This window comes from Herpailurus yagouaroundi, unplaced genomic scaffold (genome assembly GCF_014898765.1).
Source record: "Herpailurus yagouaroundi ecotype Mexico unplaced genomic scaffold, PumYag 180, whole genome shotgun sequence".
Lineage (NCBI taxonomy): Eukaryota > Metazoa > Chordata > Mammalia > Carnivora > Felidae > Herpailurus > Herpailurus yagouaroundi.
This window is the reverse complement of record NW_024412411.1, coordinates 22,693,603-22,705,772: the sequence shown is the minus strand read 5'-3', so window position 1 is coordinate 22,705,772 and position 12,170 is coordinate 22,693,603. Positions and strand designations below refer to the sequence as shown.

The window sequence follows — 12,170 nt, the reverse complement described above, 5'->3', positions numbered from 1 at the left end:
CACAGGACCTCTCTACTATTTTTGCAACTTTCCATAAAGCTATAATCATTTCAAAGTTACAAGTTTTTTTTTTTTTTTTTAGCAAAGTGAACTACAGGCATTTAACTTAAAAGCAAAACCAAATGACAGAAAAAGAGGTGTACTGGCCAGTGAGATTCCAAACACAGATTTAAACGCACACAGGGGGCGCCTGGGTGGCGCAGTCGGTTAAGCGTCCGACTTCAGCCAGGTCACGATCTCGCGGTCCGTGAGATCGAGCCCCGCGTCGGGCTCTGTGCTGATGGCTCGGAGCCTGGAGCCTGCTTCAGATTCTGTGTCTCCCTCTCTCTCTGCCCCTCCCCCGTTCATGCTCTGTCTCTCTCTGTCCCAAAAATAAATAAACGTTCAAAAAAAAAAATTAAAAAAAAAAATAAACGCACACAGTAGGACTATGTGACTTCATTTTTTTTTTTGAAGTTAAATCCAATTCTCCACAGTCTTAACAGGGATACGTTTCCTAACACCTTAGAGCTACCTCCCTATCCCCCTCATAAAATAAAGTAAAATAATTTTTGAAAAGGAAAAAAAAAAAAAAAAGCCTGATGTGTGAACCCCTTTGGGAAACCAGGAGTCCTATCCTGTCCTGGAATGAACAGGCCTTGTTTCACAAGAACAGAGGCCAAGGGCCTCACAATTTAGAGAACCCGGCAGGGTGCCAACACACAAGCCCAGGCGTGGCTTCCTTCAGCAAAACTACAGTACTGACCTACCCACAATGGCCAAGATTTAAATTTTGCCTTTCTTCCAAGACAAAACAAAGTCAAACCAACAAAATAAAATTAAAAAAAAAAAATCACTAAGCAAACAAACAAAAACCTCAACAACCTCAGACTATTTCCAACCAACCTTATAATTAAATATGTCCTCTTGATTGACCTCCAAAATACCCCTTGCTTTTCAAGTATTCTTTTGCCTAGTGAATTCTGGGACACAAGAGCCTACCAAAATTAATGAAAATATGGGAGGAGAAAAATTATTCAAAACGCTAGAGAATTTCCTGACCAGAGCTGCTTCCGTATGCATTTGAAATGCAGATAGCCACAGGGAGGTTTGGGGGGGGCGGGGGTGCTACTTGGGGAGAATTTTGCATATCAGAACTACTAACAGGTCTTATGGAGTTAACTTCCTTTTATTTGATTGGCCTGGAAAAGCTTTCAGATTTTTACAATTTTCACTAGCAAGTCCCTTATTTCAGAAGTCATTATTTTTTTAAAAAAATGAAAATAAAAGCCTTACGTGATACAGTACTTTATCATTTTCAAAGCAGCTCCACAAATTACTATGGAGAAAAACAACACTGGTACCTAGGGGCAGCACTTTTCCGCTAAACACTCACCAGCCAGGCTGCCTTCCAATTTCAATTAGTTCGGCCATCTTTCCCCTAGGCCCTGGGTCCGCTCTTCTCCACAGGGGCAGATATTAAAAAAAAAAAAAAAAAAAAAAGAAAGCATAGTTCTACCCAGAGAAGCCTCCGGACTCACTGGCCAAGGGCAGACACTCTCAAGTCTAATCAGCAGAGTGCCTTCTCATAAAATTACTCACATTTCTGCATTCATGTGCTTTTCTTAACGACAGCACTTTTAAATCTCATTTAAACTGAAAGTCCTCCATTAGCCTCCATGAAAAGATGTATTTTTAAATGCTTTGATCTCCACATGCCCTTCGGCACATTAGTATTCTTCGCTCTCCACCATCAGCACAGAACCTAAAAGACCAAGACTTCTGTGCATTTTAAAAAGAAGAGGGAGGGAGAATAATTATAAGTGCAGCACCTTCTCGCCCTCCTATCCCCTTTGCAGGGTTTACCAGGTTTCCTTATTTATCTTGAGAAATGTATCTCACAAAAGCCAAACTATACCCATCCAAAAACTAAACATCCCCCCAGACCCCACCAGGGAGAGTGGAGGCATCTCTAAAACCTCTGCTGGACATCTTCCTCCTCTTCACTGTGGTCAAATCAGTGGTTTCCAACCCTTTACTCCTCTGCAAAACAGCTCAAAATGTATTCAAATATTGTTACCACACAATTCCCATAAAGAATGCTCGTAGTAGATGCACTACAATGGTCAGAACCCCATCCTGGGAAATAAATTCCACATTGGTCTAGATTCTTCAAGAACTTGCAATCCAGAGAGCTCCCTTAATCCTTACCCTGGATCTGACATCTACAGAGAGCTACTGGGGTCCAGCAGCCGTGGGCAGTCAGGAATGGGGGGCAGCTATGCGGGGGGGGGGCAGTCAGCAGTTGGGGACAGCCAGGAGTGGGGGGGCAGCCAGGGTTGTGGGGGTGGGAAGGGGATACGGGGTGGGGGCAGTCAGCAGTTGGGGACAGCCAGGAGTGGGGGGGCAGCCAGGGGAAATCTTAAGTCAGTTTGGCAGGGACCGACCCATGTCTGTTCAACATTTCAAGCCTTGACTTTTCACTTCCCGAAAAGGAAGGAAGTTTTTTGGAATAGTAGCTATTAATATTCCTCTATTCTGGTTTTACTCGCTTATGGCAAGTAACGTTATTGTTTGGGGTGTTCCAAAGAGCATCTTCGGGTAACACAACTGACTCTCGCGACCGCCTACCCACGCCGTCACCAAGGACTTGATAGGCAGTACAAAAGCTCGATTCTCCTAACATGCCTCAAAAGAAGGAAATGGGCAACCATGTCCGCACTTTATCAGGGCTGAGCAAAGGAGATGAGGGACCAAGGACACAAAATGTTCGGTCCCAAGCGCAAAGCCTCAGGAGGCCGCACGATCAGGGCGCCCGTCTACTGAAGCCCCAGTCCAGGTAGGTGATCCCGTACACTACTAGCCGGGCATTTTCCAAAGCACTTGCCATCTGAAGACAGTAAACCAACACCCAAGCCAAAATTGCAAAAAACCTTCAAACAAAAATGGAAAGGGAAAGTCTTGCCCGCCACCAATCAACACACTACAGAGCAGGGCGTGGCGTGGCGCGGCGCGGGAGCTGCGGGTGGGGAGCCGGGATTCTCGGCCTGGGCTCCTAAGGGGGAAACTTGGAAACGTCGCCGCGAGCTCAGTCCTGGAGGCTGAGGCCCTGGAGGTGGGTGCGCGCTGCGTCGTGCGTTCCGCCGCCTGGTCCTCCAGCCCTGCAGCCTACGGAGCAGATTCGGCCCCTGCCCCAGCGCAGGGCGCCCGGCTCCGCTTGGCTGTCATCGGCCGACGTGCCAATCTCCCTCCTGCCACAAATGTCGCATTCCAAGAAAAACCAGTTCCACTTGGAAAGTTTAATTTCTCCCCCATGAAACCAGATTCTTTTCAAGGCAGCACTAACAGCAAGGGAGAGCTAAGTCTAACTCCCCAGTTTCTGTCGAAGAAACTTGTCTGGGGAGAACAAAGGAGGAGCAGCTAACGCGATCCGAGCCCCGGGGTCTGGGGCGCGACCCCTTCGCCGCCCCCACCCGCCAGAGCCGAGACTTCCCCGCGAGGAGCACGGGTCCCGCCGGGGCGCCGCATCCCGTGGGGCGGGCCCTGGCGCGCGCCTTTGTCTCGCGCGGAGGGTAGCGGTCACCGGCCACCCGCTTCCGCCCCCTCCCTCGGCGGCCGGGGGACCCGCGCGCGGGCGCGTCTCGGAGAGTGCAGCCATATGGCAGCGCCCCTCCGGTAAGGCCAGCCTCGCTTCGGGGGGCGCATCCGCACCCCGGGGCCCCGGCCCGGCGGGCCCACACAACTTCCCGGGCTCGGATGGGGCGCGGGACGGCGCGGCGATCCGGCCCGCCGGCACCGGGGGCCTGCAGGGAGGCTCGGAAACAGAGTTCTGCTTTCTTTCTTTAAAAAAAAAAAAAAAAAAAAAAAAAACATATCTGGGTGAGGGAGAGCAAGATTGCGGTGGCGGACACTCCCGGCCACCGGCGCCCAATCGGCTGCCCGAGTCGCTGGGGAGCGGGGCCGATCTCAGCCCCGGGGCCCCGAGAAGGAGACCCGTGCCCGGGGCAGCAAGGGGTGGAGGAGTACCGGTCGGCTGGGTCCCTCGCGTGGGAGACTCGGGGGCGCCCTCCCCGCGCCCGGAGCGGGGACTGGTTACCTTTCACGGCAGACTCACAAGTTCCCCGGCGCAACTTTGCCCTCCACATGAGGCGACCATGGCTAGCTCAGTGGCGCGGCTGGGGAAGGCGGCCGCCGGGCAGCGTGCAGGGCATGGCGTGGGGCAGCGCGGGGAAGCGGCGCCCGACAGTCAGCCCCATTCACACAGGAAGGAGAGAAACGCCGGGGCTTCACCTCCAGCCCCGAAGCCGACAGCCGCTGCTGGGTCCTAGAGCGTCCCGCGCGCTCCGCCGCCGCCCGCGCTCCCGGCTCCCGGCTCCCCGCTCCCCGCGCTCGGGCCGGGGAGGGTCGTCCCGCCCGTCACTGTAACCCTACACTCCACCCCCGCCCCGGCGCCCGGCCGCTGGGCCCTAGAGCCCGTCTGCAGCCGCCCGCCACCCCTCCCGGGCCGGGACGTCGCCCTCTGAAATTGCCCCGAGCTCAAGCTGACGTGTCTCCCTCGGAGTTTAGGAGGGCGACAGCCGCCGTCGCAGCGTTCCCTGCCGCGGTTTAATTAATGTCAGACTCAACAGTTCTCCCTCCTTCGGCTTTCTCTTCCTTCCCACCAGGCCAACTCGGGCAGAAATCGGTTTCCCGGTCTGCTCTCAAAGTCCAGATAGGTTATGTTTAGGATTTTTTTTTTTTTTTTCTCCTGAAGTGGCATTTCCAGGTGAAAAGCGGCCACATTCTCTGTGCATTCCCCAGGCCCTGGTGCGTCGATCACGCACTGGGATTGGGCGGCCAGCAGCTACATTCGACTCTGTTGACCGGCAGAAGGGCCAAAACAGATCTTACAGCCTCAGAAGGTAAATGTGTTGGCAGACTGTACATCCTGTGGTCACAAACCCACAGGCTGCCCCAGTGGAGGCACAGAAAGTAACTCTGGAAAACTGGTGCCGATTCTGCCACACCTCTTAAATCAGGCTGTACTAAGAAATTCTACCCACCCATCCCATTACACTCAGTTATTCTGGGCAGACCTCTGGAGCCTGGATCCGGGGACCTGGAACCACAGGACCATGACATTTCTCCGAAGCTCTCAGGGACTAGCTCTGCTACTCTGGAGGTGAGGAAGCCAGGGAATAGAATAGTTGTTGTGGAAGATGTTACCTGGACAGTCAGTGCATAGCACGCCTCTTACCTGGCGCGTGTCTCCTCTCTTTGCCCGGTCACTAGACCAGGATTTCTTCCGGGATTCCTGCCTGGATTGTGGCAATTACCCAATTAGTCTGGAGCAGCCCTACCTTTCCAGTCAATTCTGGTGGATTATATATCCTGATTCCAGACTATTCTGATTCCTCTGATGGCTCACTAACCTCTACTTTCAAGATAAAACCCAAATGCAGTAGGTTAACAATCATTTACCAGATACCTACTTCGTTTAAAGTCAGCTATCCCAGGACTTGATAGCACATAAATGAAACAAAAAGAAACAACAGCTAACTGGCCTTTTAAGGATTTATTTAGATAAGATACGCAACCAGAAAACCGGAAAGCGCTGGAGAAGCCTGAAAAGTGTGGAGAAAACTGACTACGTGCAGGAGAAAGGAGAGCCTTGAAGGGTGGTGGGTTTCAGACAGAGGTAGCATGTGTAGGAATTTAGTATAGTCTGAGGAAGAGATAATAGATGGAAAAGGGAGGGAAAGAAGGAAGTTAACACTAATCGCCCCCATTAGATAACACACTATACCCTAGGAGGCAGCGAAATTCAATAGTTATAAGCATCCACTGGAGCAAAACAGATATGGGTTGAGTTATAGCTCACCTGCTTGCTCTGTGACCTTGGGCAAGTCATTTACTTCACAAAACTTCAGTTTCATTTGCAAGGCAATAGAAATAGCCATCACACACGGTGGCAGTAAGGATGGAATGAAGTAACAAATGTAAACTACTTAGCATAATGCATTGAAGTGCTGAACATATATTTGCTGTTATTAATTCCAGCAACCCTTCGATAGCCCTGTGAAATAGGGAGCCAATCTGGGAAATGGTTACAGGAATCAGTGACATGTGAAGCTGGAGCAAAGGGGATGGAAAGGAAGAGAGATACCATGTAGATACCAAGTCTTTGAAGATTCCAAATACAGGGAAGATACCAAATCTTTGAGGCAAGATTTTACTTTTTCCAGTGACTAGATAGGAGGAAGAACAAAGTAAGCAAGTTAACCCAGGTTTTGAGCCTGGGTCATAGGAAGAATGGCCAATGGGTCACAGGACGAATGCTGGGAGAAGCCGAGTTAGGAGGGGGGACTGGTTTGAGAAAGATGTTCAAAGACTTACTGTCCTCTGGGCAAGAGGAACTATGGAACAAGAAACTGGGGAAGAAGCGGAGAACAGAGGTGTAGAGAAAAACAGAAATGAAGCTATGAAGATCGGTTTACTTGGACAATGTCCAGGGCAAAAAATAGGGAAAGGAGGAGGAAGAAGAGGAAAGGCTGCAAAAGTAGGAGAGTGGGAAGGTTGGAAGGCATGGAAGCCAGAGGAAGTTGTGAGATGGCCCCTCTATCAAGGGCTACAGATTCCCAGACTTCCCATGGAATGGCAGGCCACCACTTGTGGGCTCGACAATCTGCTGACTGGAGTGACTGGACCCAGCCTGGGCTCTTCAAATTGATACCGAGTAATAATGCCAGGGTCAAATGCATGGCAGGCCAATTTGTCCCCTCCATGCACCTTAATTTCCTCAACGATTAATAATCGCCACATCAAATACAAAAAATGAATAATCTTCCATATCAAATATGAAAAACATAGACATAGCTGAATCTGTTGTTCAGGAACTAAGCCCGGAGAAAAAGACTTAAATTGGACCAGCAAGAGGTCGTCGATAACATTTTACACTAGCTTTGGCTGCAGATTCCTACATGTGGTTGGGAGCAAATAGAAACAAGGTATATCGACAACAAAACCTGAAGAAAAAACTGAAGGCAGCTTTACTCGCAGTAAGGTTGCAAACCAGGAGGCGTCTGTATTTTCTTTGGATCTGTATACCCACTTAAAGGTCAGCGTTCTTTCTAAAGTGACCCAGTTGTCTTTTACTCACTCCTAGGAAAGTTAAGAAGGCGATGGAACAATTTCAGCACTCTTAGGGACAGCTCAAAGGACAGTCTTTAACGCCAAACAGGGCACGTACTGGGATGTTCCAGACCAGCACAGAGACTGGCAGAAGAATGAGGTGACAGAGGCATCCAGGGAGAGGAGAATAAACACGGTCTTGAGAGTGCGGCCCGAGTTCTAGTCCTGTGTCCACCTATTTCCAGCTAGGGAGAGTAACGTAACATGAGCCTCAGCTTCCTCCTCTGTAAAATGGGAATAATTACACTTCCCTCATTGGCTGATTATGAGGATTCAATTAGGTAATACATGGGGGCGCCTGGGTGGCTCAGTCAGTTAGGCGTCCGACTTTGGCCCAGGTCATGATCCCGCATTTCGTGGGTTCAAGCCCCAGGTCAGGCTCTGTGCTGACATCTCAGAGCCTGGAGCCTGCTTCAGATCCCGTGTCTCCCGCTCTCTCTGCCCCTCCCCTGCTTGCACTCTGTCTCTCTGCCTCCTAAGAAATAAATAAATACTAAAAAATATATATTTTTTAAATAAATTAGGTAATACATGTCAAGGGCTGGACACACAATAGAAATTCAGGAAAAGAAACCCTTCTTCTTTTCCTCCAGTGATTTGAAATACCAAGGAACTGAAATTCTCTATTAAAATGCAAACCTCCATTCCCCTCACGCTTCTTCTCTGCACCCTCCAAACACCCTTTAAAGTCCTTATCAACTACCACGTTGGCTAGGATGTGCTCCACAAATGGTCCTGAGCTTACTCGCAGGGAAACAACAGACGGCAAAAGGAGAGTGGTCATGACCACAAAAGAGACCGCTACTGCACAGCATCCCCTACAACAGATGACGCTACATTCCACAGTTCTCAATCAGTGCCTGGTGAGTGCACAAACCAATGGCTGAATGTAGCCAGGCTGTCCTTAGCAAAATGCCTGTTTTGCTTGAAGAACATGTAAGGACATTTTTTAAGCCCAAGTTCTGTAGTACTTCCCAAGGTGTGACTTATAAACCAGAGGTGTATACATTTAAATTTCTGATGCCCCCCACCTCCAAATTCCAGAGATTCAGGATCTCCAAGGGTGACGTCCTAGAATTCACTCTAATAGAGCCCGGCACACTGAAGTTTGAGGGCCATGAACAATGGTCTCCGACTGGCTCCTTGGGGTCATGGTACTCTCGTGGTTCTCCTTCAGAAGCATGCACCACTACATCAGAGCTTAGTATGATAAAGGTAAAGGATGATGGGTGACATATCAGGGGATAAAAGTAAAGCATTATGGGAGCACAATGGAGTGACTTGATTCTGTACAGTAGGCAAAGGGTGGGTTCGGAGAAATCCAAGTGCTGAGAACGAGGACACTACTAACATAGTTATGGACACAGGAAAGGAAAGCACACATTGTCGTGCTTCCCAGCACCTTTCCTTTGAACCTCTTCCTCTTTTCATAAACATAAATGGTCATGCCCCCACCCCCAGATATGATGATCGCCATATTATCGCCAGGCAAGAGGATTTCTTCCAAGCTTTTCTTTCAGTTCTGTTTTACGAAGACAATAGTTGTAATTTTTTTCCCCTGCTTGTTTCCAAATATAAAATCATGTTCTCGAATAAGCTTTTTCACATGGCACAGGCTTCCTCCAGAGATTCTGACACTTGCCCTGCCCCCATCTTGCAAACTGTTGGCAGGAGCAAAATAAGGAGACTGTTGGGAGGGCCTCAAGTAGAGGGGCAGAGGAATATTGTGTGCAGACAGGGAGGGGTCAAGGGATGAGCCCCTGCCAGGCCAGACTGACTAAGAATGGAAGAGCGAAGAACAAAGAAGAGGAAGATACACAAGCTGAAGCACCTCTGAAGTTCTGGGAATACCAGGTGCCTTAGAGATGAGGGAACGGCTCCTCGGAGAAACTCAACGTTATGTAACAGAACAGGTCATTTGGAAGCCCTGCTCCATTTGAAGCTTACCCAAGGACTCTGCTGCTGATGAAAAAATTTCCCTACAAATATTTATTAAGTACCTACTAAGGGCCAGGCTCTGTACTGCCGGCCTACCTGGGCGTTAGGCTCGTTTAGTAAGTTACAGATCTGAGGCCTGTCTGTCTGGATGCTTTTAGCTTCACCACCCATAGTGACACCAGTCTCTTCTTGCCCGTGGCTTTCTCCTGTGAGTATATTAGTGAGTATGCGCTAAACACATAATTTGATCCATATAAAACACAACAAGCATGTCCAGGGAAAATGCACTTACACGAAATAGCTAAGGAGGAAGAATGGAGACAATGGCCTCAAACAAACCTGGGGTCAGATCCTGACTCAGTAGCTAGGAATTCTTTATAAAGAGGCTGGCAAGTAGCAGGTATTTAATGAATAGTAATCATTTTAATTATTAATCGCTACGCTTAGTACAGAAATCTTAGGAGTATGAAAGCTCATACTTTTTGGTTGGTTGGGTTTTTTTCCAGGGTTTCTCATGGGCAGTGCTACTGACATTTTGGACCCAATAAGTCTTTGTTGTTAAGGGCCGTCCTGGGCATTGTAGGGTGTTTCTAGCAGCATCCCTGGCCTCTGCTCTGCAGATGCCAGGAGCAACCACACCTCACCCCAGGTGGTGGCAGCTAATAATGTCTCCACTCATTGCCAAATGTCTCCTGTGGGGTAAAATTGCCCCCAGTTAAGAAACCACTGAATGAGTTGAGTAACTAATGGTGCCCAGTTTTCAGGCTCCCAAGCTTCTAACCGTATCGATCATTCTGTTGAATTGTTGGGGGAATCCAACTTCAGACGAATAGGAAGCAGCCTCAGTTCTGTTCATCCAAGGAACATATCATAATATGGCAATTTCTTCCTTTTCCTCTTTTCATGAACAAGAAACTAGGTATGTTTTTCTCTATTTCCAATGATGATGTAGACACATTTGGGATGTTCCTCCCTAAAACTGGAATCACACTGAGTTTCTAAAACGACAGCAACATAAAATCACTAGTAAAAACAAGGATTGTGAGAGTAACTAGAGATAACTTAGGTCAGAATGTCTGTCTTCCAGATGGTGCGTAGTCACCATTCTGAAAAGGATGTTTGGGTGTTTTATTCTGCAAACATGTCCTTAGCTACAAACGACAGTGAGAAGGATGGTCCCTCCACAACCCATACAGCAGTTCTGGTTCTTTTCCTTCTAGAATATGCACTCAAGATGGCATGCCTTACTTTAAATGCCAAAGACAGAGAAGTATGGATGCTCTCACCATTCCTAATGGCTTCAGCCATTCTGGGTGGTTCAATTTAGGAGAAAAATATCATTCTACAGCATGAAATCAGACTTGGCGGAAAGTTAAAACTCACATCTTTTTTTTAAGTTTATTTTTGAGACAGAGGAAGGGCAGAGAGAGAGTGAGAGGTTGAGAGAGAATCCCAAGCAGGCTCCTTGCTGTCAGTGCAGAACCTAACACAGGGCTGAATCCCCCGAACGGTGAGATCACGACCTGAGCGGAGATCAAGAGCTGGACGCTCAACCAACTGAGCCACCCAGGTGCCCCTAAAATTCACATCTTACCTGATGAGTTATCCATCCAGAAATCAGAGAGTATTTTGTGTGTGTCCGCGATAAAGCCAGTATCACACTAAGCAGAACAGAGTCTTTAGAAAAGTTGAAGGTAGAAAGGGAAATAATTAGAAATAACTAGAAATAATTAACACCTTAACAGATGGACCAACTGAAAGGATTAACTGAAATCGCACTAGCGTTTGACAGAAGGCCAAGCCACTGAGAGCTGCGATGGTGCGTTCGTTCGTTTGTTCATTCAAAACCTATTGTTGATCGCATTGACTAATAAGCCACACTCTGCTAGGTGCGTGAAGACTGCGGCATGGGCTCTATCCTACTAACGTGTATACAAATACATCTGTACTTACACACTGGTCTATGTGTGATGAAGAATGGGAGTGGGGCACAGTAACAGAGGCTAACGAGGGAGAAGGTGGCTACTTAGAGGGCTGGAAAGGGAAGGCATCTCCAAAGTGGTGGCAGAAGAGGCGGGGAGCGCCCCGGCTGGGAAAAAACAGCACCTGCAAACATTCGGAAGCGGAAGCAGAGAAGAGCTCGGTAAGAGGGAAGGACGGGAAGGAGACAAAGGGAGGAGAGGGCCTGTAGGGACGGGCCCTGGAAGAGTTCCATAGGAATGTCACCAGTCTCCCTCACCCAGTGTCTGCGAAGAGTACCTTGCTCTTCAACCCTTAGGACATAAGGTATGTACAATATGAGTTTCAACTTAAGTGGGAGAGACAAGGAACATCAGAAAATGAACAACTTGGGACAAACAATAAGGAAACAAACAAATGGAAATAACCTGGAAGTGAAATCCACGGTCTGTGTATTTGGTCACAGTATCTGCACGAGAGGTGCCGTCTCTCCAGAGGCTTCGATTGAATCCCGCTGAAAACGGGGACAGACCCAGGATCTTCAGTGCCAGCAGGGCAGTGGTTCTGAACTTTTCGCTGCATCATAATCACCTGAAGAGCTTGTTAAAACAGACTGCTGGGTCCCACCCCGCATATTCTGATTCAGTAGGTCAGGGTGGGCCCAAGAATTGCATTTCTAACAAGTTCCCAGATGATGCTGATGCTGCTGGTCTGTGGACCACACTTTGAGAGCCACTGGTCTCAGACCTTTGGGGCCCCATGTCTCTATGCACTCCGAATCCCAGCCTAAATGAGGGAACAGGCCTCTTGCCTGTTGTAAAAGAACCATCAAAACCCAGAGTTCTGTCTTGAACTAAAATTACTTGACTTCATGAAAGTTCAGTGTTTCTTCTTTTAATAAGTAGTAATTACAATAGCATCCACCTCAAAGTGTTATGAGAAATCCATGAGTCAGTTGCATGTAAACTGTGAAACTCTCAGCCCCGTGCCTAGCAAGTGGCACATACTCCATAATTCTTAGCTTGTTATTACTAACCCGTCATCCATTTTCTTTCAAAATATGGTCATTTGAAGAGGAGATTTCATTTTTGTTGTGATAGACACACAGTTTCTTTTCGTTTAAG

At 48.3% G+C, this 12,170-nt stretch overlaps 1 protein-coding gene across 13 annotated transcripts in view; it reads right to left on the bottom strand.

Annotated features, from left to right (window-relative positions):
• Positions 1–12,170, bottom strand: part of AMOTL1 (angiomotin like 1) — a 159,393-nt gene that overhangs the window by 101,211 nt on the left and 46,012 nt on the right. The window contains exon 1 of one of the 13 annotated variants that reach the window (XM_040489660.1): positions 4,076–4,263. The exons of 11 other annotated variants lie outside the window; for them this stretch is intronic. In XM_040489660.1, coding sequence (XP_040345594.1) covers positions 4,076–4,124 — 49 coding nt within the window. In that variant the 5' untranslated portion in view covers positions 4,125–4,263. Of the gene's footprint in view, positions 1–4,075; positions 4,264–12,170 lie in introns of those variants that run through there. One more of the 13 variants, XM_040489665.1, reaches the window with a different exon arrangement.